At 44.0% G+C, this 27,213-nt stretch overlaps 1 protein-coding gene across 2 annotated transcripts; it reads left to right on the top strand.

Annotated features, from left to right (window-relative positions):
• The first annotated feature begins 1,067 nt into the window (after nt 1-1,067).
• SLC16A5 (solute carrier family 16 member 5) lies at nt 1,068-26,527 on the top strand. Of its 2 annotated transcripts, XM_044005357.1 has the most exons (5): nt 1,068-1,188; nt 14,898-15,115; nt 23,185-23,328; nt 23,719-24,516; nt 25,138-26,527. In XM_044005357.1, exons 2-5 carry the CDS (start codon nt 14,917-14,919, stop codon nt 25,407-25,409), a joined length of 1,413 nt encoding a protein of 470 aa, XP_043861292.1. In that variant the 5' UTR covers nt 1,068-1,188; nt 14,898-14,916; the 3' UTR covers nt 25,410-26,527. The 2 variants fall into 2 exon arrangements, with proteins under 2 accessions (XP_043861292.1, XP_043861293.1); XM_044005358.1 differs by lacking the exon at nt 23,185-23,328.
• The last annotated feature ends 686 nt before the right edge of the window (nt 26,528-27,213 follow it).

Below are 27,213 nucleotides of genomic sequence, written 5' to 3'. Positions count from 1 at the left end.
CCTATTGGTTTGATTAACCGAGGTGGAAAACACTGTACATTGACCCAGACATTGGCATGTCATTGGTCCTCTTTGACAAGGAACAAAGTAGCAGACACTATGCTGCCAGGATGGTGAAGGGCGCTTGCTGCTCTTCCACCCTCTCGTGGAACTTCTGGAGTCTTAGGTGCTCTGTGTGATGGAGAGAGGGAGGAGGAAAAATGGGGGAAGCTAGCTCTCCTTCATAATTGAAGAATTGTGAACTATAGCCTAGCCACCCTGTGTGTGTGTGTGTCTTCGTGTTTTGTTCAATTGGCCAAAGGTCTTTTATTTCCACCAACATCTTCCTTGACTTACAGTCTAGTTTGGGAATGGGAGTGGGATCTGGATGGGTCAAAGCCACCCTCTCCTTCCTCTCTTCCCCCCTTCCCCCCCAGCTAAGCTCTGAGAGAGAGAGAGAGAGAGAGAGAGAGAGAGAGAGAGAGAGAGAGAGAGAGAGAGAGAGAGAGAGAGAGAGAGAGAACATACATGAATCCCAGCTCCAAAGCAAGGCTCACCAAAGTTCAGGCCGCCTAACCCTCCTGCATATGTATTGTGATGCTGATAGTCGGAAAGGGCAGAAAAGGGAGATGTGTAACTCCTTTGCTAATCATCGTGCAAAAAATACCAGTCTCTTAGCGCCTGGCTAAGCACAAGTCCCAGTGCCACAGACTCTGGGTCTCCACCACCCATTTCTCCCAGCCCCAAACACATAAAACACCCTGGCCTCCTCCCCCACTTCTAGCATCCCCGAGGGAAATTCCCCAACCATCTCCCTACCGCATGGAGATTGAGATGGCCCCAAATCCCTTCAGTTTGACGAAAGGGTCTATGCCAAACCAGTGGGGTCTTTGAGCTTCTCCTCCACGAAAGCTCCCAACAGCCTCTGGTCTCCCCCTCAACCCCCCCCCCCCCACCTCCTTCCTCCGTACCTACACCGCCCAGGCCGGCTCGAGTCTCCTCCCTTCCTTTTTACCCTCCCACTTGGGGCGGGGAAGGGAGGGGAGAGGAGGGAAGAATAAAGCGAGAGGTGGGGAGCGGGGTTGGGGGTGGGAGGGAGACTGGAGACCTGAGATCTGCTGCAGGAAAACGGTTTCTCTGCTTTGCAAGAGAGAGAGAGAGGAGACACTAGCTCCGGAGTCACTCTGCATGGGGGCCCTGTGTGAACCGGTGAGCCGAAGGGGGAGGCAGGGACCTTTCCCCCGCCGACGCCCCCACCCCACCCCGAAAGGGTTAACATCTCCTGCTGCTTCCCACTCCACACCCCGCCCCACGACTGGGGATCCCGGCACTTTCCCAAGATAACCCCCGCCTCTCACCCCCACCCTACCCCCGCAGCCCAAGATCTCCGAGAAGAATCCTTTTAAACGCCGCTAACCCCTGGGTGGCAGATAAAGGTTAAGGAGGGATGGAGGCCGGACATGAGATCCTTTACCCTTTTGATGACACTGGGGCTTGGCAGCAAGCTCACCCCCTAACCAGTCTTGCCTGATTCATCGTGCCCTTCTAGACTGTTTCGTTTTGTTTTGTTGATCGCTGTTTTTAATTCTAAAAGACACGATTATCATTGTTTAAGAGTGCTTGGGGGCCGGCACACACATTTTCCTGACTCTTGGATAAGGTCATGCCTTAAGCAGGGTTTACTTTGGGAGACACACCTGTGGGAGTTGGAATGGGGTGGGGTGAGAAATTTTCTCCTGGGAACCCCTTGGACTCAGACTACCCAAGTCAGTGACTCCCAAAGCATGCTACTTTGCCCCTTCCTGCAAATCCAGCCCTGTGCTGTTGCCTTTCAATCTCAGGGTACTCAGAGCCTTCCCAGCCCAAAGGCAGGTAAAGTGGAAAGGAAAACTGAGAGAAGGGTCACAAAGCAGAGATTAACCTTGTTTCTGGGAACTGAGCACACCGGTACTTTTTTCTCAGTCGGTCTCCTCCAAATCTGCTTCCCAGAGCCTTGAGGAGATGGAGAAATCCCCCATTTGCGGGGTTCTCCCCTGTTCAAATGTCTCTTGTCTGATCAGTCAATCCAGAAATTCATTGGTCGCCTGACCTTGCCTTTCTTTTTGCTCTCTCTACAATTCTCCCCTTAACCACCCCATACTAACAACATCTGGGGTCACATTTATGAGCTGGGAAGGGGAGAAGAGAGGTCAGTGACTTTGGGTTCCCTTGGCAACAACAGAATCCAGAATTCTAAGGCTGGTTTCTCTCTCCCTTGGAGGGGTCCAGGAAGTGGGAGATCCCTCATAAGGTGTGCTCGATCATTTACTTTGCCAACCCCTGGGGCCTGGGAAGTACCAACTCTAATCCCTGGGATCTTTGGGATAGGCTTTATTGATCCCTGTCTCCAGGGTCCAGACTCAAACCTTCAAAACCTACTGGACGCCTAATCTGGGTTTGGGAGGGTAACGGTTGAGTAGCTTTTTGTCCTCTATCAGCCTCCCTGGACTGGCAGCCACCCTCATTTGTTTTCTAGAAAGGAGGACACAGCCTGGTCAGTGGGTAGGAAGAAAAGGGGGGGGTCCCCATAGTTCTGGACATAAGACTCACAAACATGAAACCCCAATTGTTCACTTTTTTTCTTTTTTTTTTGTTTTTAGTGAGGCAATTGGGGTTAAGTGACTTGCCTAGGGTCACACAGCTAGTAAGTGTTAAGTGTCTGAGGCCAGATTTGAACTCAGGTACTCCTGATTCCAGGGCTGGTGCTCTATCCACTGCACCACCTAGCTGCCCCAATTGTTCACTTTTGACTCTTTTACCTTAGGGTCTCTACATTCTGACCCTATGTAGGTTTATAGTGATGTCAACAAGATGTACAGCCTAGCATTGCACCGTATTTAGATTAGGAATTGTCAAGGAGAGAAAGTCAGGACAATTGAATACCTTATTGGGGAAAAGACTTTAAAAGAGGAAGGATTGTTTTCCTTAAGCTCTCTTGTGCAGACCCAAGCACAGATTTGTCAAAGAGGGTATAAAGAATCTTGAACCCTCATACAGAGAATTAAGGCTATGAAACACCTTCCTTGGCCCTGACTGGCTTAGTACTATATGTAGAGCTGTAATTGGTTTTGGAACCTCCAGGTTAAGAGTGGGTGAGCCAGGCTGCTTGTCAGTCTTTTCTGGAAAACTTGGGGCAAGAGAACTCTGTTCACTATGCCTGCTTTTCTTTGATGAACAGAAAATCAGCTTCCCTGGAAATATAGATAATGCAAATAGGGAAACTGAGTCACCCATCTCTTCCTTCCCTGCTGTAGACATTTGGTCCTGCTTAGGTAGATATGCCCATCAGTTTGCCTCTTGGGATAGTCCCAGACAGCCAGATGGACCTGTTTTCTCAGGCATCGCCTCCGCCAATGGGTAGAGTGACATATGTCAGTGAAGAGTGAGGCAAGTTCTCAGCCTAAGTAACAAGGAAATTGCTGGGTATGGTCAGTATTGATATGGGTAATACTGTGGGTGATCCCTTACACCAACTAGAAATTCCTGAAATATATGGGGAACTGATTTGCAGGAAGGAGGCTGGCTATGAAAAAGTCCTGGTGAGCAAAGCATTCCCTTTTCTAGTGTGGGATGCTTTTTTTTTTTTTGGGGGGGGGGGAGTTGAGGAAGCCAGGCAATGAAGGTTAAATGACTTGTCCAGGGTCACATAGCTAGTGTCTGAGGCTGGACTTGAACTCGGGTCCTCCTGAATCCAAGGCCAGTGCTTTATCTACTGCACCATCTAGCGACGCCCCCCCCCTTTTTTTTGGCAGGGCAATATGGGTTAAGTAACTTGCCCAGGGTCACACAGCTAGTAAGTGTTAAGTGTCTGAGGCCAGATTTGAACTCAGGTCTCAGTGTGGGATTCTTAAAGGGAATTTGGAAAAGGGGTTTCTGAAAAAGCTGAGATGCAGAAGCCATTAAATTTGAAGCTGGAAGGGACTTGAAGGTACTTAACAAAGGCCAGGATGGAAGGTGTGCTGGAAGTTCCTAGGTACCTCCCCTTAGAGGAACTTAGAGCTGAGATTTGTCCTATCCTGAATGTGGCATAGAATCAGTTTGGGAGATGCCTGAGGACCAGGGCAAAGGTAGGGCAAAAGTGAACTGGATCTTCCATCACTCCTGACCCCCAAACCCTGAAGAAACCTAAAAAGGCCAGAACCTTCCAGCCCCCAAGAGCTGAGGGAAATCTGGATTGAATGTTTTCCTCCCCCAGTCCCAGGAGCCAGTAGTCAAAAGAAAAAGATCCTGTGTATCCTCTTCTACTCCTTCCCATACACTTCCTGCCTTGCCCCAACCCAGCCCTGAATATCAGTTGGGTGCCCAAGACCCTACACTCTATCCCCACCCCTCCTCACCTTTTGCTTTAAAATACCTTCTGGAGTAGTGATAGAATTCATTATTATATTATTATATTATTTTACCCAACTTTCTGGAGTAGTAATATAATTTTTATTTATGAGTAAAATTTTTAAAATCCACCAAACACAATAAAGATATATGATAGATTAAGAGAAGACCAAGAAAAAAAAAAAGAGAGAAGACCAAGAGGTAAACCTAGACAGAGTAACTCTATAAAAATACTGTGGTAGATGCCACAATGACTAAAATGACTGAAAAAAGAGAAACAATATTTTTTAATAAGTAAAATTAGAATAAGAGCTCTGGAGGAAAAAATTCAGAAAATAATTGGGAATAAATGGTAGAAAACCTTACCCAAGTCGTAGACTTCTTGATTAACTGATCATTGAAAAAAATTAATTGAAAATTGACCATTGAAAAATAGAAGGTGCAATCAAAATTCAGTGACATAAGAAAAATATTTTAACAATCAAAAGATTGAAAAAATGAAAGAAAGTGTAGGTATCTGTTATCAAACACAATTGACTCAGAAAACGGATCATTTAATAAGCATTGGCTTCCCAGAAAATCATGACCAAACAAAAAATCTGGTTGCTGTATTTCAAGAAAATTGCCCTGATCTATTAGAACCAAAAGGCAGAGGTGGCTAGGTGGCAGAGTGGATAAAGCACCAGCCCTGGATTCAGGAGTACCTGAGTTCAAATCTGGCCTCAGACACTTGATACTTACTAGCTGTGTGACCCTGGGCAAGTCACTTAACCCCCATTGCCCTGCAAAAAAACCCCAACAAAAACAAAAACAAAAGAACCAAAAGGCAAAGTGAAAATAGAGTGAAGACACTGACCACCACCTGAAAGAAACTCCCAACTGAAAATACCCTGGGGGGCAGCTAGGTGGTACAGTGGATAAAGCACCAGCCCTGGATTCAGGAGTATCTGAGTTCAAATCTGGCCTCAGACACTTGACACTTACTAGCTGTGTGACCTTGGGCAAGTCACTTAACCCTCATTGCCCCACAAAAACAAAAAACAAAAAAAAGAAAATACCCTGGAATATCATAGCCAACATCTAGAACCTCCAAGTCAAAAAACACTACAGGTAGCCAGAAAGAGTTCAAGTACCAAGGAACCAGTCATGACAACAGAAGACTGTGGCAACTATGTTATTGGAGAGAAAATCTTGGGATTTGATAATCTGAAAAGGCAAAAGCTAAAGGCTTAAAAATAAAAAAGAAGAGGGGGCAGCTAGGTGGCGCAGTGGATAAAGCACCGGCCCTGGATTCAGGAGTACCTGAGTTCAAATCCGGCCTCAGACACTTGACACTTACTAGCTGTGTGACCCTGGGCAAGTCACTTAAGCCCCAATGCCCTGCAAAAAAATTAAAATTAAAAAAATAATAAAAAAGAATAACAATCTGCAAAACTGAGTAAAGTCTTGTAAAAGTAGAGAAGAAAAAAAGACTTTTAGTAGAAGACTTCCAAGCCTTCTTGATGAAGACAGTAACTGCACAAAAACTTTAAAATGCAAACATAAGAGCCAAGATAAACTTAGAAAGGTAAATATATCTGGAAGGAGTTAAATAATTATGAAGTGATCACATTTTAATAGGAAAAGAGGGGAATGCCTCCTTAGAATTCTCCTGTCTTTAAAGGTCACAGAGGGAGTTAAGTAACATACAAACACAAGGACTGAGCATATTTTTGTTCTGTTCTGTTTTGTTGATTTTGAGAAAAGAAAAAGGAGAAAGAGAAATATACTAGGAGACAAGTGAAAAAGAAGGGAGAAGAACTAACTACTTTTCTTAATTGAAGTGCTTCATAGTGGATGAAGTACCGGCCCTGGATTCAGGAGCTCCTGAGTTCAAATCTGGCCTCAGACACTTGACACTTAACTAGCTGTGTGACCTTGGGCAAGTCATTTAACCCTCATTGCCCTGGGGAAAAAAAAAAGGGAGGGCAAACCTGAGGAAGGAACAGTCAAAAGCAAAATAAACTTCAGCTCTAATTTGTTTTTATGATCTTTTATTTCCAAGTCACATATCCATTTGAAGATTATTATCGTATATTGTGTGAGATGTTGCTTTAAATCTAGTTTTTACCAGACTACTTTCCAATTTTCAAGCAGTTTTTGTCAAATAGTGAGTCTTTACACCAGTAGTTAGAATCCTTAGATTTACCAAACAATATACTAATAGGTTCAATTGCTTTTGAATTTTGTATACCTAGCTTGTTCTACTGATCAACCTTTCTATTTCTTAAGCAGTATCAGATAGATTCGATGATTACTGCTGTCTAGTGTAGTTTGAGATCTAGTACTGCTACATTCCTTTTCCATTTTTTCCCCATTATTTCTCTTCAGATTCTTGACTTTTTATTAATTTGTTATTAATTTTGTTATTATTTTTCTAGTTCTATAAAGTAAACTTTAGTAGGATGATTGGCAATGAATCTATAAATTGTCATTTGAATTTTATTGGCATGATTCAACCATGAGCTATTAATTGCTCTTCAATTATTTAATCCTGTCTTTATTTCTGTAGAGAGCTTTTTGTATATGTATTCATATAATTCTTGTGTATGACTTGTTTTTTTGTTTTGTTTTGTTTTGGGGTTTTGGGGGGGCAGTGAGGGTTAAGGGACTTACCCAGGGTCACGCACCTAGTAAGTGTCAAGTGTCTGATGTCAGATTTGAATTCCAGTCCTCCTAAATCCAGGGCCAGTGCTTTATCCACTGTGCCACCTAGCTGTCCCCTATGTGTATGTCTTGTTAATTGGACTCCTAGTTGTTACACATTTTATAGTTACTTTTCATTTATTTATTTATTTGTTAATTTAAAGTTTTGAGTTCCAAATTCTATCCCTCTCTCGTTCCCTCCCTCTATACCCTCCCCGCTCCCTGAGGTAGTAAGCAATCAGATATAGGCTATACATGTGCATATAGTTACTTTTTAATGGAATCAGTATCATTAGAATTAGAAGGAAAGTAGTAAATTGGGAATAATTTTTGCATCAAAGTCTAATATATAGATATGTAATAAATTGATTGGACTAGATAAGAAAAACTATTTCAATACATAAATGGTTGAAGGACATGAACAGAATTTTTAAAAGAATGGCAAGCTATTAACCAAATAAAAATACTAATCAAAACAACTTTGAGGTTCTATTTCAAATCCATTATATTGGGAACTATAACAAAAGGGGAAATAGTTGGAAGGACTGTGAGAAGACAAATTGATACACCATTGGTAGAGCTATGCATTATTCCAGCCATTTTGGAAATCAATTTAGAACTATATCCAAAAAGTCACTAAAAGGCATACCTTTTGACCCAAAGATACCATTACTGACACTTCTTACTATATGTAAATTTACATTATGCAAATTTGACTTTATGTAAAGAATTCTGAAAGAAATCCTCATTCCAAAAAAACCCTACATTAACTTTATTGTATAATATTGTGCTCTCTCTCCCACCCACCCCCACAAAAACAGAAAACCCCAAACCCTCCAAGTCAAAGCAGAACATAAGGAAGTGCTGAGAGGCTGCCACCACTGCTGCTACAGCCACTAGATTGGGAAATTAGCTAGAAACTTCCATTTCCCAAAGAGACCTTTGCCTCGCTCCACCCACCAACCACCTATCTGTCTTTCTATAACCCTGTCCAACCTGTCACTACCCTCTCCTATCTATGTGCTTGTCCCACCTCCACATGTCTGTCCCCCACTGTTTTTCTTCTCCCTGCTCTATTCTGTCCCTCAGACCCCCACATGTCCACCTTGCCTCCCTTCCTTCTCTCCCCCTCCAAATTGCTTTAGTAGAGAGGTCTGTGGAATGGTTCACTTACATAAAGCAAGAGCTGTCTGTACTATGCTTTTATCTAAAAAGGATCAAAGAAAGAAGGAAAGGAACCATATATGCAAAAATATTTTATAGCAGCACTTTGGGGTACAGCAAAGAAATGGAAACAGAATGGGTGTCCATCAGCTGGTGAATGGTTAAACAGAAGGTAGTATAGGAATGTGATAGAATATTATTGTTGTCTAAGACAGAACAAAGAAGATGGATTCAGAGAATCCTGGGAAGATTTATATGAATTGATGCAAAGTGAGGTAAGCAAACCAGTAGAACAATTTATACAGTAAGTACAACATTGTAAAAGAAAACTGGGCGGGGGGGGGGGGCAGCTAGGTGGCACAGTGGATAAAGCACAGGCCCTGGATTCAGTAGGACCTGAGTTCAAATTTGGCCTCAGACACTTGACACTTAGCAGCTGTGTGACCCTGGACAAGTCACTTAACCCTCATTGCCCTGCCAAAAAAAAAATTGAAAAAAAAAAGAAAGAAAAAAGAAAACCAATGTAAAAGGCTTGAGAGCTATGACTGATACAATGACCCTTCCAGAGGACTGATGATCAATTTACATTTGACTCTTAAGATTGCCATGATTGACTGAAGATACACGAAGAGATAGATGTTTTTAGACATGAACAGTGTATGGATACTTTTTGCTTTACTAATTTGTTACGAAAGAAGGATTTTTTTGGAAGAAGGAGGGGAGAGAAGTGATAGTGAAAGCAAAAGTGTGTGTGTGTATATGTGTGTGTAAGAACAGATAGACGTTCAGAAGATGACAGTAAGCATGATAGCATTGAAATTACTATAATAAATTTAATATAGACTTTAAAAAATCAAGTCATACACAATATGATAGCTATCATTTACATGGTGCTTTAATATTTGTCAGGTGCTTTATAAATATCTTATCCTCACTACAACCCTGTGGGAAGGACCTTTTGTTATCATCCCCATTTTACAGGTGAGAAAACTGAGGTAGACAGAGGTTAAGCGACTTGTCCATGGTCTCACAACTAGTAAGTCCCTTAGGCTGGATTTGAACTCAAGTCTCACTGTCTTTTCTAATCCAGAACTTCATCAAGCCATCAAAATCATGTCATGTTGTTCATTCATTTCAATTCTGTTAGACTCTTCATTACCCCATTTGAGGTTTTCTTGGAAAATATACTGGAGTGGTTTGACATTTCTTTCTCCAGTTCATTTCACAGATGAAGAAACTGAGGCAAACAGGGTTAAGTGACTTGCCCAGGATCACATAGCCAGTAAGTGAGGCCAGAATTGAACTCAGGAAGATGAGTCTCCTGACTTCAGGCCCTGCTCTCTATCCACTATGCCACCTAACTCATCTGGGGTTTTTTTCCTATTTTTATTTACATAAGAAAATGTTTATATTTGCTGACGTTTGTCAAGGGGTTTTTTTGTTTTTGCGGGGCAATGAGGGTTATGTGACTTGCCCAGGGTCACACAGCTAGTAAGTGTCAAGTATCTGAGGCCAGATTTGAACTCAGGTCCTCCTGAATCCAGGGCCTTTGCTTTATCCACTGCACCACCTAGCTGCCTCCTCAAGTTTAGATATTAAATAATAACAACTATAATAAAAGAGGTTAAAAGGCAGGTCTAAAGAAGAAGAAAAATGGGAGAGGGAAAGAAAAAGAGGCAGAGAAGAGAAATTAGAGGAGCTGGGATATTAGAGGTAGGGCTGGGTTTTTAGTGGTCTGAGTAAACCTGATTAACAATCCAGGCAGGAACAGTGTAAGATCAGCTGATGGTCATTGACCTTTCAAATTTGCTGAGGAAACAAATCCTAAAGTGAAGGGTGCATGGATCCCAAAGAGTCTGCTCCTTGGGATGATGGAGATGGCTGTGGAAGATGAGGGGAAGGGGGAACAGAAGGGACTTTAAACAGGAAGTAAGGCAAATTTGGCAGTGAAGCACTCAGACACACTCAGGGTCACTATGACACAGGTGGGGCCAATGTCTGTTTAACCACCTCCAGCTAGATTTTCTGATGGAGGGAGGAGGAAGGAGACAGGAAGGGAGGGGACAGGTGGGGCATGGATCTATGCTGAGCCTTCTGAAAGAATTTGACTCCTTGAAGAAAGCACCCTCAGACAGGAAACTCAGTCCTAAGGATTATCAGCTTTGAGGAGTATTAATGGCTTAAGCAGGTGGCAGGGAGCTTGACAAGTAAGCGTTTGGGTGTTTCAGATGATGCTCCTGAATAGTGAGATAGTGAGATGAGGAGGAAGGCAGTAGGAGTGAGCATCCTGGTAATAGCCTCCCTCCTTTTGTTGTTGTTGTTGTTGTTGTTGTTGTTGTTCAGTCGTGTCTGACTCTTTGTGACCCTTTTTGGAGTTTTCTTGGCAAAACTACTAGAATGGTTTGCCATTTCTTTTTCCAGATCATTTTATCAATAAGGAAACTGAGGCAAATAGAGTAAAGTGACTTGCCCAAGGTCACACAGCTAGCGTGTGAGGTCAGATTTGAACTCGGGAAGATGAGCCTTCATGATTCTAAATCCAGTGCTCTATCCACTGCACCACCTAACTGCCAGCCTCCTTCCTGGAGACAGTCAACCTCAGGGAAGTTGTTGCTTGCTTCTGTGATTACCCCTATTCACTAAAGTACACTTAGTTTGGAGGGTCAGGGTCACTGTCTCTGATCCATTCGCCTCTAGGCTGCCACAGGTGAGACAGTTGCTTTGTCAAAGGGGGTTATTGAATTAGGAGAAAAGAAGGACATAGGGCTCAGTTAATGCTGAGCAGAGAACACAAGGTAGGTTGGTTTGCTTTCTAGACTGGGAGGATTTGAGGTAGGGAATCCAACAATCATATGATGTCAAAGTTAGAAGAGATCTTAGAGAACCAACCCTTACATTTCACAGATGAAGAAACTAAGGTCCACAGTGGGAAAGGGTTTGCTCAAAGTCACACAACTAATTAGTGGCAGATCCAAGACCAGAACAAAGATGTCTTGACTACAGATTCAAACCTCTTTCTGGGGCACTATGCTAACTCTGTTGGGGAAGACTTGATTGCAGAGCTCAGGAGGTAACTTGGACTATAGAGAACTTAAGATGCCCACTGGTCCAATGGCATAGTGTGTCTCATCACTTCCAGGATCAAATATGATATGCTTTGTTTGGCATTCGGAGCCCTTCATAACCTAGTCCCACTCCCACCTTTCTTTCCTGTCTTCTTTTTTTCTTCTTTTTTTTTGTGGGGCAATGGGGGTTAAGTGACTTGCCCAAGGTCACACAGCTAGTAAGTGTCAAGTGTCTGAGGCCGGATTTGAACTCAGGTCCTCCTGAATCCAGGGCCGGTGCTCCATCCACTGTGCCACCTAGCTGCCCCTCTCTTTCCTGTCTTCTTATACCTTACTCTCTATCACGTACTCTTTGAGCCAGTGTCCTGGCTGTTACAAGAACAAGACACACTATCAGTTTCTGGGCATTTTCTCTGACTGCCCTCCATGCCTGGAATGCCCTACCTCTTCTCCACCTCCTGGGTTCCCTGGCTTCCTTTGAGTCCCAGCTAAAATGCCACCTTCTACACAAAATCTGTAGGAAGGGCAGCTTGGTGACACAGTGGATAGAGCTCTGGACCTAGAGTTAGGAAGACCCGAGTTCAAATTTTCCTAGTTGTGTAACACTGGGCAAGTCACTTACCCCTAGTCACTTTCCTCATCTGTCAAATGAGCTGGAGAAGAAAAGGCAAACTACTCTAGTGTCTTTTTTTTTTTTTTGCTCTAGTGTCTTTGCCAAGTGTTGTGGGGAAATAGGGTAGGGGTTTGGGGTCCTTAGGAATTCCTCTTTAAAGAATTACACCTGGGGCAGCTAGGTGGGGCACTGATCCTGGATTCAGGAGGACCTGAGTTCAAATGCACGCAGACACTTGACACTTAGTGGCTGTGTGACCCTGGGCAAGTCACTTAACCCTCATTGCCCTGCAAAAAAATAAATAGATAAATAAATAAAATAAAAAGAATTATGTCCTCTTGCACAAAAATCCATTAGAATAAGATAATAGTTTATTTAGGGGCTGGGGAAGGGAAACCAAGAGAGAAATCCTTGGACTTCTACTCATGGGGAGAAGGCATGGCACAGAGCGTGGCTCTGAGATACCTCTCTCCTCAAGCAGGAGACAGGCAGATACTTTTATAGAGGACTGATGGGGGTGATCATCTGACTGTGGAAAGTTCCCTTATTGAGGGAGGACCATCCTCCATTGGTGGTGGCTGGAGGAGTTGGGTTAGGGGTGGCTGTGGATCTCTCAAGCCATCTCTCTCCTACCACCACAAAGCCAGAAGCTACACTCAATCTTATCTCCCCATGGGTGGGGGAGACCGGAATGAAGGGGGGTGGTCCTGAAGCTAGTGCAGTCCTGATCCATCTCTTTAGGTGCGTCTGTCCTTTGGTTTTGTTTCTCAAGGAGAAGGTTCGTTGATGTACCCCAGAAAACTTCTGGGGTGCTCTGGGCCCATAACACAAGGAAACCCCAAATGGGGTTATGAAGAGTCAGATAGGACTGAAAAGAACCAACACCACCACAGGAAAACATTCCCCTTAATTCTGGTGCCTTCCCTATTGTGACTATTTCCTACTTGTTCTCTATTTAGAGAACAAGTTTGCATGACAGATTGTGAACTCCTTAAAAGCAAGGGCTGTCTTTTGCCTTTCTTGGCATCTCCAGTGCTTAGCATAGTAGGCACCACACAGTAGGGGCTTAATTAATGCTTACTTTCTGAGCGTTGGTCAGACAGTAACAGATTTAAAGATCTCAGGATCTTTAAAGAGCTTTGGGGTAAGTTGAAAAACCCGAGAGGGAGAGAGAGAGAGAGAGAGAGAGAGAGAGAGAGAGAGAGAGAGAGAGAGAGAGAGAGAGAGAGAGAGAGAGAGAGAGAGAGAGGCATACATTCATCTATCTATTAAAGGGAGAGCGTATTTCTAGCTCCCTTCTCCACCAGAGTCCTCAGGAAAGAGCGCGAGTCAGAGCGCCAGGCTCCCCCTTCTTCCTCCCACTATCAAATGTCACTTCCTGATGCCAAAGAAAAGACTCATGGTCTTGCCCTCAGAAACCATCGCCTCATGGCGGAGCTTTTCTACAGTAAATCTCTAGCAGGTGGCGTCATTCCAATCGTTACCGTACCTACTCCCTCTTGTCCTACTTATAAAGTGAAGTAAGTGCTGAATTGAGACTCAGAAGTTCTAGGTTCAAATCCCAACTCTTCCCCAAGGTCATACAGCTAGTAAATTACAGATTCAAACCTCAGATTTGTGATTCCAACTCTTGTGTTCTCTTTACTATGTACATAAATACCCACACCCCTCTTCTCTAACCACATATGATCATATACAAACACCCATATTATCATGTTCACATTGTTACACCCACCCACACCCTCTGCCACTTAGTACCTCTTAGTGAGGGATCTTGAATAAATTAATTTAGTGCCTTCTTTGGGCCTTGGATTCCTCTGTAAAAATGAGGGATTTGAACTAAATGATTGCTGAGGTCCCTTAAAGCTCTGAAGTGTCATCCAGGCACCTCCACAGAAGCCATGACCCTAATAATGTTTGTGCCTTGCTCAGGTTTTTTGAATTACATGCTTTTGTGGCAGATCATTGTGAATATAATTTTTTGAACTATTTATATAGGGTGGACCAAAAGTCACAAAGGGGTCTGATGTTTCAATAACTTTTTGAAAATTTTTTTCTTTATTTCATATATATACACAGGGGCAGCTAGATGGCGAAGTGGATAAAGCACCGGCCCTGGATTCAGGAGTACCTGAGTTCAAATCCGGCCTCAGACACTTGACACTTACTAGCTGTGTGACCTTGGGCAAGTCACTTAACCCCCATTGACCCACAAAATTAAAAAAAAATTTTTTAATTAAAAAAATCATATATATACACACACATTTATTTCTTATGTCTACTGCATATGATGCTGTGGTATTGTAAATTAAAAACAAAATAAAGGAGTTATTAAATATTGAAACCCTTTTGTGACTTCTTAAGGAGGAAATTGAGGCTCTGGGAGGAAGAAAGTGAGTGATGTGGAGGTGGGGGGTTGTAGGGAAAGGTCACAAGGAGCATTAAAGGTTGCTAAGTACCATATATCAGAGTACTTTTAAAATTAGTTTTCCCTTGCTTTCTCAAGGCAAATGAGGGTGAATTTTACAGCTGTAATTGACTTGGTTCACTAAACACCTGAAAGTGAAAGCATAATAAGCCTTCTCATTAGGGGAGCCTGGGTAGAAAGATTTTAACATTTCTTGAGCACCTGTGGGCTTGGTGCCCCTTAGCCTTCTCTAAGGGCTCAGCCTTATTCATTTTCTGCCCCATTCATCCCCACCCAGACGTTCCACTTCCCACTCACTCTCTACAGGCCCCTCCCTTATTTCCTCCTGCCTACCTGGCTCCAGGAAATGGGTCAAAGCAGATTGGGAGCCAAAGTGTGGGCTAACTGCTCCCCTCTCCCAAGGGTGGTGCTCCCTTAGGAGAATCTGGGTAGCACTAGATGCCAGGCCTAGAAGGAGGAATGGGTTTCTGTTGTGGGGTCAGGCCCTTCCTGTGAATTTGACAGGTGGCCGAAAGGGAAGGCAAGTGGCCCAGGCTGCCACTGGCCTAGTTGCTGACTGGACTCCTGACTCCTTCTTTCTCCTCCCTGACCCTAGGTGACTCCTATAGGAGAGAATGCCTCAGGTCCAACAGCAGGAAGAGAGCAGCTGGTCTTGGGTCGTGTTGCTGGCCACCGTGGTAGTCCAGGGCCTGACATTGGGCTTTCCTACTTGTATCGGTATCTTCTTCGCTGATCTCCAGCATGATTTCCGAGCCAGCAACAGCGAGACATCCTGGTTCCCCTCCATAATGATCTCGTTACTCCATGCTGGAGGTGAGTTCCTTGCAAGGGGGAGGACTGAGTGGAAACAAAGGCACTGACCTTGAGCCTGAAGGAAGGAGTAGAGTCAGGGGCTTCATGCTCATTTGAGTCCACACTCCTAGGACCAGGGTGTTAGAGCTGAAAAATGGCTTAGAGATCATCTCATCTAATCCCCTCGTTTTACTTTAGTAGATCTTGAGGTCTAATGACTTGCCCAAGGTCACATATTTGGTTGGTGGGATGAATTATAAGACTCATAGAATGTGGGGCAGCTAGGTGGCACAGTGGATGGAGCACCGGCCCTGGAGTCAGAAGTACCTGAGTTCAAATCCGGCCTCAGACACTTAACACTTACTAGCTGTGTGACCCTGGGCAAGTCACTTAACCCCAATTGCCTCACTAAAAAAAAAAAAAAAAAAGACTCATAGAATGTGAAAGCAAGAAAGGACCAGAGACCACCTAGTCCAATTTATTCTTTTGACATATGAGTTTATAATACTTTTTAGAGCACTTTTCCTTTGCTTTTCATAGAAACCTTGCGTATTAAGTATCTTAATTACCCTTAATAAATAGAGGTTAAGTGACTTGTCCAAAGTCATTCAGCTTGTAAGGAACAGAACTGGAATTTGAACCTAAGTCCAGTCCAATCCTTTTCCTAACTCAGCATCTGCTGTCAAACTTTCTGCCAAGGATTCTAAGACTCTTTTTCTTTTTTCTTTCTCCATCACTTTAATACTTTGATATAAGCTATGTATGTACAGTCATGTAAAACATATTCCTATATATCATGTTGTAAAAGAAAACAGATGAAAAAGAAAGTTTTTTTAAAAAAATGTTTTATTCACATTCAGACTCCATCAGTTCTTTTTCTGGAGATGGATAGCATTTCTCATCATAAGTCCTTTGGAATGATCTTGGATCTTTGTATTGCTGAGAATAGCAAAGTCATTCACAGATGATCATCATACAATTTTGCTGTTAATGTGTACAATGTTTTTCTGGTTTTGCTTATTTCACTCTGAATCAGTTCAGATAAGTCTTTCCAGGTTTTTCTGAGAGTATCCTGCCCATCATTTCTTGTAGCACAATACTATTCCATCACAATCATATACCACAACTTGTTCAGCCATTCCCTAGTTGATGGACATCACTTCCATTTCCAATTATTTGCCACCACTAAAAGAGCTGCTATAAATATCTTTGTACATACAAGTCTTTTTCGTTTTTGTTTTTTATCTCTTTGGGATACAGTCCTAGTAGTGATATTGCTGGGCTAAAACCCTTTTCCAACTTTTATCCCTTTTCCCTGCCTTCGACAGAAAAAAAATCTTTAAAATATCTTCAAGCAAAGGTGTTGCAACATACACACAGACACAGACACACACACACACACCCTTTCTTTTTGAGGTACAGTAGTACTATGGGTGTGGAACATACCATACAATAGTGGATATTCCTGATTGTTTTGTTTTTTTGTTTGTTGTGTTTTTGTTTTGTTTTGTTTTGCTGATCTGCTTTTTTCTCTTTTATTCTTTATTATAAAGAGGAGTGGTATTGGAAAATGAAGATATAAAAAATAAGAAATTTCAATAAAAGTTTAGAGACAAAATAAAAATCTTTAAGCTTGTCCTATAGTTACTTCCCACTTTTTTATATGAAGCTCCAAGGATCCAAATCCAGTGCTTGAACTGGGCTTTCCATCAACTTTGTACCAGGCTCCCCTGCTCCCCCCCAACAGACCCAGAAGATTCTTTCTTGGAATTAGGCTGGGGGATAGCAGCTAGTGGTTATCACCCCATGCTACTGAGTCTTGTGCCCCAGAGGATTCCCTAAACATGGGAACTTATTCTCTACGGGAATCAGGCTGACAGTGGATCACCAAATTCAGTCAATAGGGTGTTTGCCAGTATGCTGTAATTATTCTTTTTTTTTTTTTAGTTTTTTTTTAGTGAGGCAATTGGGGTTAAGTGACTTGCCCAGGGACACACAGCCAGTAAGTGTTAAGTGTCTGAGGTCGGATTTGAACTCAGGTCCTCCTGACTCCAGGGCCGGTGCTCTATCCACTGTGCCACCTAGCTGCCCCTGTAATTATTCTTAAGACTCTCTGAATCTTCTCAAAAAAATTTCTTTTTGTTTTTTGTTTTTTTGAGGGCAATGAGAGTTAAGTGACTTGCCCAGGGTCACACAGCTAGTTAAGTGTCAAGTGTCTGAGGCTGGATTTGAACTCAGGTCCTCCTGAATCCAAGGCCAGTGCTTTATCCACTGCGCCACCTAGCTGCCCCCCAAAAAATTTTTTTTAAAAGACTCTCTGGTTGCTTACATCATCACTGAACCTGGAAGTCACAGGACCTAAATTCAGATCTTCAATCTGCCATTTACTACCTTGGGTGAGTCACTTAATGTCTCTTGGTCTCAGTTTCCTCATCTTCAAAATGAGGAGGTTAGATTAAATGGTCTCTAAGGTCCCTTCCAGCTCTAGATCTCTGACCTGAATCCTGGGAGTTTATGATCTTCTTGTCCCTTGGAGTGTTCCCAGAACTGTCTGTGGTCAGAGACGAGGCAGCTTGTTCCAGGAGGAGGTGGAAGCCATCCAGGAAGCAACTACTGAGGCTGCTCTATGCATGATGCCGGGCAGTGAGAATTCTCACTATGGGAAAAGGAAGTGAGGGACCAGCACATGAAGATGTGAGATGGTGGAACCAAGAACTACAGCTCTCCCTGGTACTTTCTGGAGAGCTGGAGGGATAGGAGGGGGGAAACTGAGAGGAAGAAAGGAAATAAGAATTGATTAAGTGCCAGGCATTGGTTTAAGTGCTTTATAAATGTTATTTCATTTGATCTTCACAACAACCTTGGGAGGTAAGTGTTATTATTATCTTCATCTTACAGTTGAAGAAACTGAAATGGACAAGTGATTTGCCCAGGTTCCCACAGCTTGGAAGTGTCTGAAGCTGGATTTGAACTTGGGTCTTCCTGACTCCAGGCACAGCTCTCTATCAACTATACCACCTAGCTGCCTCTCAGCTCAGATGTTTGTTGTCTGACTTTCTACGACCCCATTTGGGGTTTTCTTGGCAAAGATACTGGAGCATTTTGCCATTTCCTTCTCCAGCTCATTTTACAGATGAGGAAACTGAGGCAAACAGGGTCAAGTGACTTGCTCAAGATCACACAGCTAGTAATTTTCTCAGGTCAATTTGAACTCTGGGGGGTGAGTCTTCCTGACTCCAGCCTGAGCACTCTATCCACTGTGCCACCTAGCTGCCCCAGTTCAGCTCAGATACTTATTAGTTTTGTGACCTTAGGTGGATGAGGTCACATCAATTTAGATGAAAAACTCTCTTTTGTTTGTTTTCATCTAAAAAAAATTATTTTCAGTTTCAAATCCTCTCCCTCCCAACATCCCCTTTCCTATCCATTGAGAAGGTAAGAAATACGATATGTATTTGAAATCATACAAAATATATTTCCACATTAGCCACATGAACAACTCTATTTTTAGTCCTAGTCTAAGGGGTTCCCCCAGTGGAGAAATCAGGTTTTGGAGGAGGTAAAAACATACCACAATACAAACATGAATCAGATATGACACAGGCCACAAAGACAAAGGAATACTAAACAGTAAAGAATCATAGGATGATTGTAGTCCCTTAAGAGGCCTCATTGAGACATCTGCAACAGTGCTACTCATTAACTATTTCATATTTCACCTTCATTCCCATCAGTACTAAGTGAACTCTTTCTTATCTTCTAAAATCTTTCTTTCTCTATGGGATTCCCTCTTGGTTGGCTGGTCTCTCTCTGCCACTATTTCTGCCCCAACTGTTCTGGAAGCTGATACCCTGATTGCCCCCCCAACCCCTGTGCCCAGGAAAGAGCCAGCAGCCTTTGGAGATCTCACAAAGTCCTGTACCAAAGCAGAGAAGATACAAAGAAGGGTCAACCCCATCCCAAATACAGGTTTCTCTAAGAGGCTCTAAGCTAACAGCTTTCCACCTTCTAGGGAAAAGGCATCCCCCTCACCAGCTCTTTAAGCTAAGGCATCCTTACATCTTATAGCCAGCAGGAATAATAGCCCTTAGGGATGGGGATTGCCCCTTTAGTGGGGGTTTCAGTTCAATATCCAATTAAGAGCAGTCAGCAGATACCTGTGCCAGCTCTTAAGTAAGATGAGGTAGGGAAGGAACCTTTCCATTATGCTTTCCCACTTTACCTGCTGCACAAAGTGCTTTGCAAACTATGAAACACTATCTAAATGTTCATTATAATTGGTTTTATCTACTTCTTAGAACTCTTCTGAGGATCAGATAAGGTGATCTATAAAGCACTTAATGATGGGGATAGGGACTCCACCTGTGATTTCATTAGTACGGGAACTCCCAGGTGAAGAAATTCCTTCCACCCATGCATATCAGCACCTTCTCTGCAAAGGATAGCTTGACTGTTGCCTAGACCTCTGAGAGGTTAAGTGACCTGCCTGTATGTCCCAGGTCTTCCTGGATTTGAGGCCGACTCCCAGTTCACTATGATGGACTGCCTCTCTTATAACTCTATAGTATGATATATTTATTTAGGCTATCATAAATGCAAACCATTTCTCCCTCTCAGGCCCTGAATCAGCCTCTGCTGGGGCTGTTCTTTTCCCCAGCAGTCCTCGGAGGCTCCCACAGTAGCTGCTTCCTGGCAAGGGTTCTGGTTTCGGCCTTTGTCATAGTAACCTCCTCCTAGAATGGGTTGCCTCATTCCTGACCTTGGCCAATTCCAGGAGTTCTCCACAGAAGAGCAGGGCAAGGAGCCAGGGTCTTCAGAGTTTGTGACTGAGAAGGAAATCCTCTCCCAATCCCTTGGACAAGTTTTGTTTTCTGAGCCCCACCTCCTCTATCTGCACACATGCTACCTCCCTCAGCTTGGGCCTCCATAGTAAAAACCAGGAGGACAACTGAGGTTCTGGTTTCCTCTCCCTCCCTTTCTTCCCCTCTCATATGACCCAGAGCATGCTATGCTGGTTTCCCCAGCTGTCTTCCAATCACCAGGGAATGTTTTTCCTCGCTTTTTCATGAGATTTGTTGTGGTGAGGTGGATTACCAAATCTGGCAGAGAGACGGGAACAGAGACTGCCTGTCCTTGGCCCACCCTCTAGTAGTTGGGGTAAAGACCCGAGTCCAGGGAGTCTCCTGGCTGGAGAAGAAGGAGTGGATCTCTGGCCCTGTATACAAAAGAATGGTGGCTGGAAGAGCAGACTGAGGCTCAGCAAGTCCTGGGGTCAAGCCTCACTTCTGATGTATACTAACTTCATACTAAGAGACTTTAACATACATGTTTGATGCTTCCTTAAATACCCTAACTTATATGGCACAATGGATAGAACATTGGTCTTGGAATCCAGAAGACCCCCCTGAGTTGAAATCTGGCCTCAGACACGTAACTAGTTGTGGGACCCTGGGTAAATCACTTAATCTCTGTCTGCCTTAGTTTCCTCATCTGGAAATTGGGGGTTATAATAGTGTCTCCTTTACAGGATTGTTGTGAGGACCAACTGAGATATCTGTTCAGCACTTAGCACAATACTGGGTACTTAGTAGGTCCTTAATAAACGCTTATTCCCTTCCCCTCCTAATCAGACGTAATTTATTTAGAGGGTAAGTGTTTCATTTTTGTCTTTTCCTTCCTAGCACACAACATAATAGGTACTTAATAAGTGTTTGTGGAATGTTGAACTAATTAGTGGGGAACAAACTGATTTACTTATTCCTCTGCCTCAGAAACACAGATTCAGCTTCTTTTAACTTTTTACTGAATCTTTCATTTTTATATTTCCTACATTTCTTATCTAGTTCTCCTCCTGCCAAAGAGATATCTTCAATAATAAAGAATAAAAAATATTTTTAAAAATTGGTTTAACTAAACTAACCAACACATGAACCAAACAGGATGTTACAGACAGTGTTCCATACCCATCATTCCCTAACTGCAAAACAAGGAAAGAAGTAAATTCTTACAGCTCTTCTTTGGGGCTAAGCTTGGTCATGATAATTTCATGGTATTCAATTTTTGCCTTGTTATTTTTTTATTTACATTGTTGCAGTCATTGTATACATTGTTTTCCTGGTTCTTTCATTCTGCATCAGTTCATCATATGTCTTCCTAGGCTTCTCTGTATACATAGACATCATATTCATATCTCTGACAGCACAATAATATGTTACATTCCTGCTCCTCACTTGTTCAGCCCAGTGGCCATCTCCTTTGTTTCCAGTTCTTTGCTATTACAAAAAGTGTTGCTATAAATATTTTTGAATATATGAGACTTTTCTTTATATCCTTGACCTCTCTGAGGGTAGATGTCTAGCAGTGAGATCCCTGGGTCCAAGGGTATTGTTGTAATTTAGCATAATTCCAAATTGCTTTCTAGAATAGTTGGACCAATTCATAATGCTCCCAACAGCTCTTTATTTCTACAGAGTTTCCCATTCATTATATCATTTAATTCTTACTGTGATCAATTCTATTAAGTCAGTATTATTTTCCCCAATTAACAGATGAGGAAACTGAGGTGGCTCAGGGAGTTTGATTTCCCCAAGGTCATACAGCTAGTAAATTACAGATTCAAACCTCAGATTTGTGATTCCAACTCTTGTGCTCTCTTTATTATGTACATAAATACCCACACCCCTCTTCTCTTCTCTAACCACAAATGATTATATACAAACACCCATATTATCATGTCCACATTGTTATACCCACCCACACCCTCTTACATACACATTCACACATAATATCTCTCATTCACACACACACCTTCCCATTTGCCTCTAATCTGTACACTCATTTACATACTTTCTTTCTCACACTGTCAGGTCATTGGGATGGTGACATTTGAGAAAGCTCTGAGTCATACTGAGCACAGGAACTGGGACTAAAGTTAATAGTATGGCTGGGAGTGGAGTGGAGTGGGGTAGGGTGGGGCTGGAGGTGCTGTCCTGGATAGATACCCAGAAGCAGATGGCCTGTGATAGCTCATTTCCAGATATCTATGTCTTGGATTGTGTGGGGGATGCCTTCATTGGGTAGAGGAAAAAATGGGTACAGGAATAAGTTGGAAGATTTCCCCCTAAGCAAACCTTAATGCATTTAACCAATCCTTGTTCCAGGGTTCTGTGTCTGAAGGCTACTTACACATATACTTTTAATCATTAACTCCATGCAGCCTAATCGGCCACTTAGGACACAAGACCTGGGAAGAACAGATCTCCTGAGATAGCCTTAGAAGGCAAAATGAGGGGCAGTTGGGAAGAGGCAGCTGGAGGCTTTGTGAAAGAAAGAAACTTCCTAACAAACAGAGGTGTGTCATAACAAAATTAACAACAATAATAACAATTAGCATTTATGTGGTGCTTAAGGTTTGCAAAAAAGCCTTCCCCATTTTATCCTCGAAATAACCCTGTAGAGGGGCGGCTAGGTGGCGCAGTGGATAAAGCACTGGCCCTGAATTCAGGAGTACCTGAGTTCAAATCCGGCCTCAGACACTTAACACTTACTAGCTGTGTGACCTTGGGCAAGTCACTTAACCCCAATTTCCTCACCAAAAAAAAAAGTCTAATAGAAATAATCCTGTAGAGAGCAGGTGCTATTGTTACCCTCATTTTACAGATGAGGAAGCTGAGGCAGACAGAGGTTAATTGACTTACTTGAGCAGGGTCACAAAACTCGAAAGCATCTGAAGCTGAATTTGAACTCAGCTCTTCCTGACCCCATGTCCTGCACTCTATCCACTGTACCACTTAGGTGCCTCTTGGTAGAACGGGCTGCCTTAATGGGTGGTATGTTCAACATCACGAGAGGCATATGGATTGGATGACTTTCAGGAATATTGTAGAAAGGATTTCTGTTCAGAAAAATGTTGGGCACTGAGATTCCTTTCAGCTTGGAGCTTGTCTGATCCTATGGAATGGGATAGGATGGAGGAGCTCCTTTTGGTCCAGATGTCTCCTCATACGGGGCTCTCCAGGACTGCAGGCTCTGTCTCTGGCTCCATCCCTAACCTGCCCCACTCTCTTTCTTTCTGGTTTCACCCCCCTCAGGGCCCATTTGCAGTGTGCTGGTGGAGCACTTTGGTTGCCGAGTGACAGTGATGCTAGGGGGAGTCCTGGCCAGTTCAGGCATGGTGGCCGGCTCCTTCTCCCGCTCCCTTAGCCAGCTCTACATCACAGCCGGATTCATCACAGGTGACAGGCATCAGCTGCCCTCTCTCTTTCTCCCCCTAACCTCCTAAGTCTGGGCTTTGGTGGGATGGGGGCTTGGAGAAACACTAGCAGGAGATGGAAGGGAAGACGGCGGATGCGAGAAGTGTGGTTGGGGAGAGAAATAGATAGGCAGGCTGTTTGAAGGCAGGGGTGCTGTGCTGTTCTGGTGTGCTCCAGAAGTGATCCCTGGCTTATTCCCCAGGAGCAGCCTCAGCCATGTCTACCTGGGCTAGATGAGTGGGTGGGGAAAGGGGTAAAACTGCCACCTTAAGGAACTGCTGGGTGTGGGGGAATGGACCTCAACTTTCATCAAAGCTTGAGGAGACCCAACTAGATGGATTACTGAGATGGCATCTTTTCCTTCCCCTGCAGGCCTGGGCATGTCCTTCAGCTTTCAGGCAGGCATCACAGTGTTGGGACACTACTTCTCCTACCGCCGGACGCTGGCCAATGCACTGGCCTCGGCTGGCGTCTCCATCGGGATCACGCTCTGGCCCCTGCTTTCCCGACACCTCCTTGAGGCCTTCGGATGGAGAGGCACCTTCTTGATCTTTGGTGGGGTCTTCCTTCATGGCTGCGTCTGTGGGGCCGTAATGAGGCCCGTGGCTCCTATGGCTGAGTCGGCCAGTCCCTCACCCAACAAGGCCCCTGAATCGGGTTGTCTGTTGACTTGTGGTCGGGCTGTGCAACGACATCTGGCCTTTGATGTCTTCCTCCATAACCAGGGCTACCGCTTCTATACCCTGGGTGTAGTATGGATGCTGATGGGCTTCACGGTGCCCCACATCTTCTTGGTGCCCTTTGCCTTGAGTCACAACGTAGAAGAACACAAGGCTGCTTTGCTCATCTCCATTATTGGCTTCAGCAACATATTCCTTAGGCCCATGATTGGGCTGGTGGCTGGACGCTCAATATTTGCTGGTCGCCGTGTGTACCTTTTCACCCTGGCGGTCTTGTTAAATGGACTGAGCAACCTCATTTGTGTCATCTCAGCCAGCTTCTCTGTATTGGTTTTCTATTGTTTGGTGTACAGCGTCTCCATGAGTGGCATCGGGGCTCTGATCTTCCAGGTGCTCATGGATGTTGTGCCCATGAACAGATTCTCCAGTGCCCTGGGCCTCTTCACCATCCTTGACAGTTTCACCGTCCTTATATCTCCTCCACTGGCTGGTGAGGAAAGGGAGATTACAGCTGGGGCTGATAACTGGGAAAGAGAACTTACCCTGGGAGGAAAAAAGAGGGTATTGATAAATGTGGTATCATGGAAAGAACACTGGCATTGGTTCTGTTACTTCCTATCTCTATAATGCCAGGCAAGTCACTTAATCTCTCTAGGCCTCAGTTTTTCTCATCTATAAAAATGAGAGCTAGACTAGATGGTATCTAAGGCCCTGTTCGAATCTAAGTGGTATGAGCCTATGAGTAGGTGCCCAGGGAAGGAGAAATTGCCATGTATCATTCAGTCTGACTTAAGCAGATGATAGAGTGAGAAAAGCATAGGATTTGGAGCCCAAAGGCCAGGATCCAAGCCTTGGCTGGGCCATTGAACTAGCTATGTGACCTAGGGCAGCCTTTATTTCCTCAACTATAAAATGGTGATAATATTACCTGCCTTGGCCACTTCCCAGGATTTGTGGTGAGAATCACTTTGTAAATGGGAAAATGTTATGTCAGTTATGTGAGTTTTTCAGCATGACCTAGGAGTCTCTCAGGGAAGAGGAGGCTCAGAAATAACTCCTGAGGTCTCTGCATCCCTTGTCTCACTCAACCTGGCTTCCTTCTCCCATGCAGGTCTACTTTTGGACACGACTGGCAACTTCAGCTATGTTTTCTACATGTCCAGCTTCTTCCTCATCTCAGCTGCATTCTTCATAGGCCTCAGCTTCTTCCTTGTGAAGAAGAAGGAGAAGAAGAAGAAGGAGGAGGAGGAAGAGAAGCAAATGATGGAAAGAGCCCGTGAAGAACCTGCTTTGGAAAAGGACCTCAACCTGAGATACACAGAGGAGCCTGTGACTCAGCCACACTCAAAAGTCACATATGTGACATATGTGACAAGCGTCTGAGCCAAGGAGCTCTAGGGTCCATAGACCCTAAGTTCTCCCTGACTCTGGGTCTTCTTGTGCTAGCCTTCACTTAACTACATCTCTCTGGTCTCTCCCCACTCAAGGGCCAATGAAGCATTAGCTTCTTGAGCTCTTAGCCTGTGATTGGAAGGCTCCTCGAACCCCTGGCGCTCTCCCCTTGAGGGGACCAGAAAAAGGAATTTGCTGTATCTTTTCCCAGTCCCCTGCCTCTCCCACCTCTTGGGAAGGGGCAGCAAGGTCCACCTCAGAGAGAACTAGGGGAGGCTCTGGGCAGTGCTGAGCAGAGGGAACCAGACTGGTTCTAGCAGAGACCAAGAAAAACAGTCTGTTTGAATTACACACAAGGACATTGTTTCCTGGAGCAGCTAACTATATAAAGCTCTTTGAACTAATGAAGTGAATTAATGAAGCACAGAAAAATAGGTGTGGGGTAAGTTTTATAGCCCTTACCCCGCCCCTTCTTTTTTTTTTTTTCCCTCCTCTTGGCAGGAGCAGTCTGGGTGGAATTTTATTTGTTTATTTGACTGGATTGAATTTCCAAAAAGAAGCTTTCTCAGGGACCTTTAAGAATTGATTTTCTTTGCATGGCCTGAACTTACTCTCTGTCCTGCTGCATGCATGCAGGGCTGGAGTGCCATGGCCCTGATTCTGCCCAGCAGGGGTGAGTCAGTGCCCTCATTGGCACCCCACCCCCTCATTGAGTGAATGTGGGCCCTTCTTGGGAGCTCCCTGCTTCCATGTGCTAAAATCCCACTTCTCCCCTGCATTATAAGGCAGAGATACTTCAGGCATAAGCCCCTGTATTGAACTATTTTTCCCGATAAGGCAGAGAGGAATTCAGATTCCCAGGATATTTGTTGTGTGCCAGGCATTGTGCTAGCCATCATGGAGAATGCAAAGATGGGTAAAAGACTGTCAGAGAGAATTAGGAGCTCTCAGAGCTCATGATGTAACAGTAGGACAGACTGGGAGTCTGGCATGGGCCAGCAGGCACTTACATTTGCTGCTAAATACTAGGCCTTAAGGGCTTTTTTTTTTTTTTTAGTGGCCCCCTCCCCTGCAAGGTCAGGAGGCAGCTAAGTGACTAGGTGGATAGAGCGCTGGGCCTGGAATCAGGAAGACCTGAGTTCAGATCCAGCCTCAGACACTTCCTGGGTGACCCTGCTCAAGTCACTTAACCTCTGTTTGCCTTAATCCACTGGAGAAGGAAATGGCAAAACACTCCAGTATCTTTGCCAAGAAAACCCCATGGACCATATGGTCCACCGGATCACAAAGAGTTGGACATGACAGAACGACAACAGCCCTTGCAAGGGGAGTGGCGCAAAGGCCTAATAAAAAGTTAATCCTTGAAATTGTAGTTTACCTACAAAAAGGTCTCTTTCTCTGACCCCCAAACCCTAGGTCGTTGCTCTCCTCTCTCTTCCTCAACATTCCTCATTCCACTCCACCCCTATTTCCCCATAGTGGCAACAATCCCAGGGCAAGATAAGGACCAAGGACAGAGAATCACTTTGCACAGTGGGAGGCTCTGCAAGGTTGGGGAGAGGTGACACAAAGAGGGAAGTAGTTTAATTTTGGAGCCACTCACTGAAAAGACAAGAGAACACATTTAACCTGGATCTCATCTGTCTTTCCTCCCACCACAAAGATCTAGTGGATCTAGAACAGAAAGGTGGGAGATTCTTGTCCTCCAGTGTGCTCATTGCTCTGTAAGATAATAGAAGGATGGAGGGTACCCACTCACCCACCCACTCATTTTAGGCTCTGGGTGGAGTCAGTT

The sequence above is a fragment of the Dromiciops gliroides genome, chromosome 4 (genome assembly GCF_019393635.1).
Source record: "Dromiciops gliroides isolate mDroGli1 chromosome 4, mDroGli1.pri, whole genome shotgun sequence".
Classification (NCBI taxonomy): Eukaryota; Metazoa; Chordata; class Mammalia; order Microbiotheria; family Microbiotheriidae; genus Dromiciops; species Dromiciops gliroides.
Note: the sequence above shows the minus strand (reverse complement) of the source record. Positions and strands in the feature narration are given on the sequence as shown.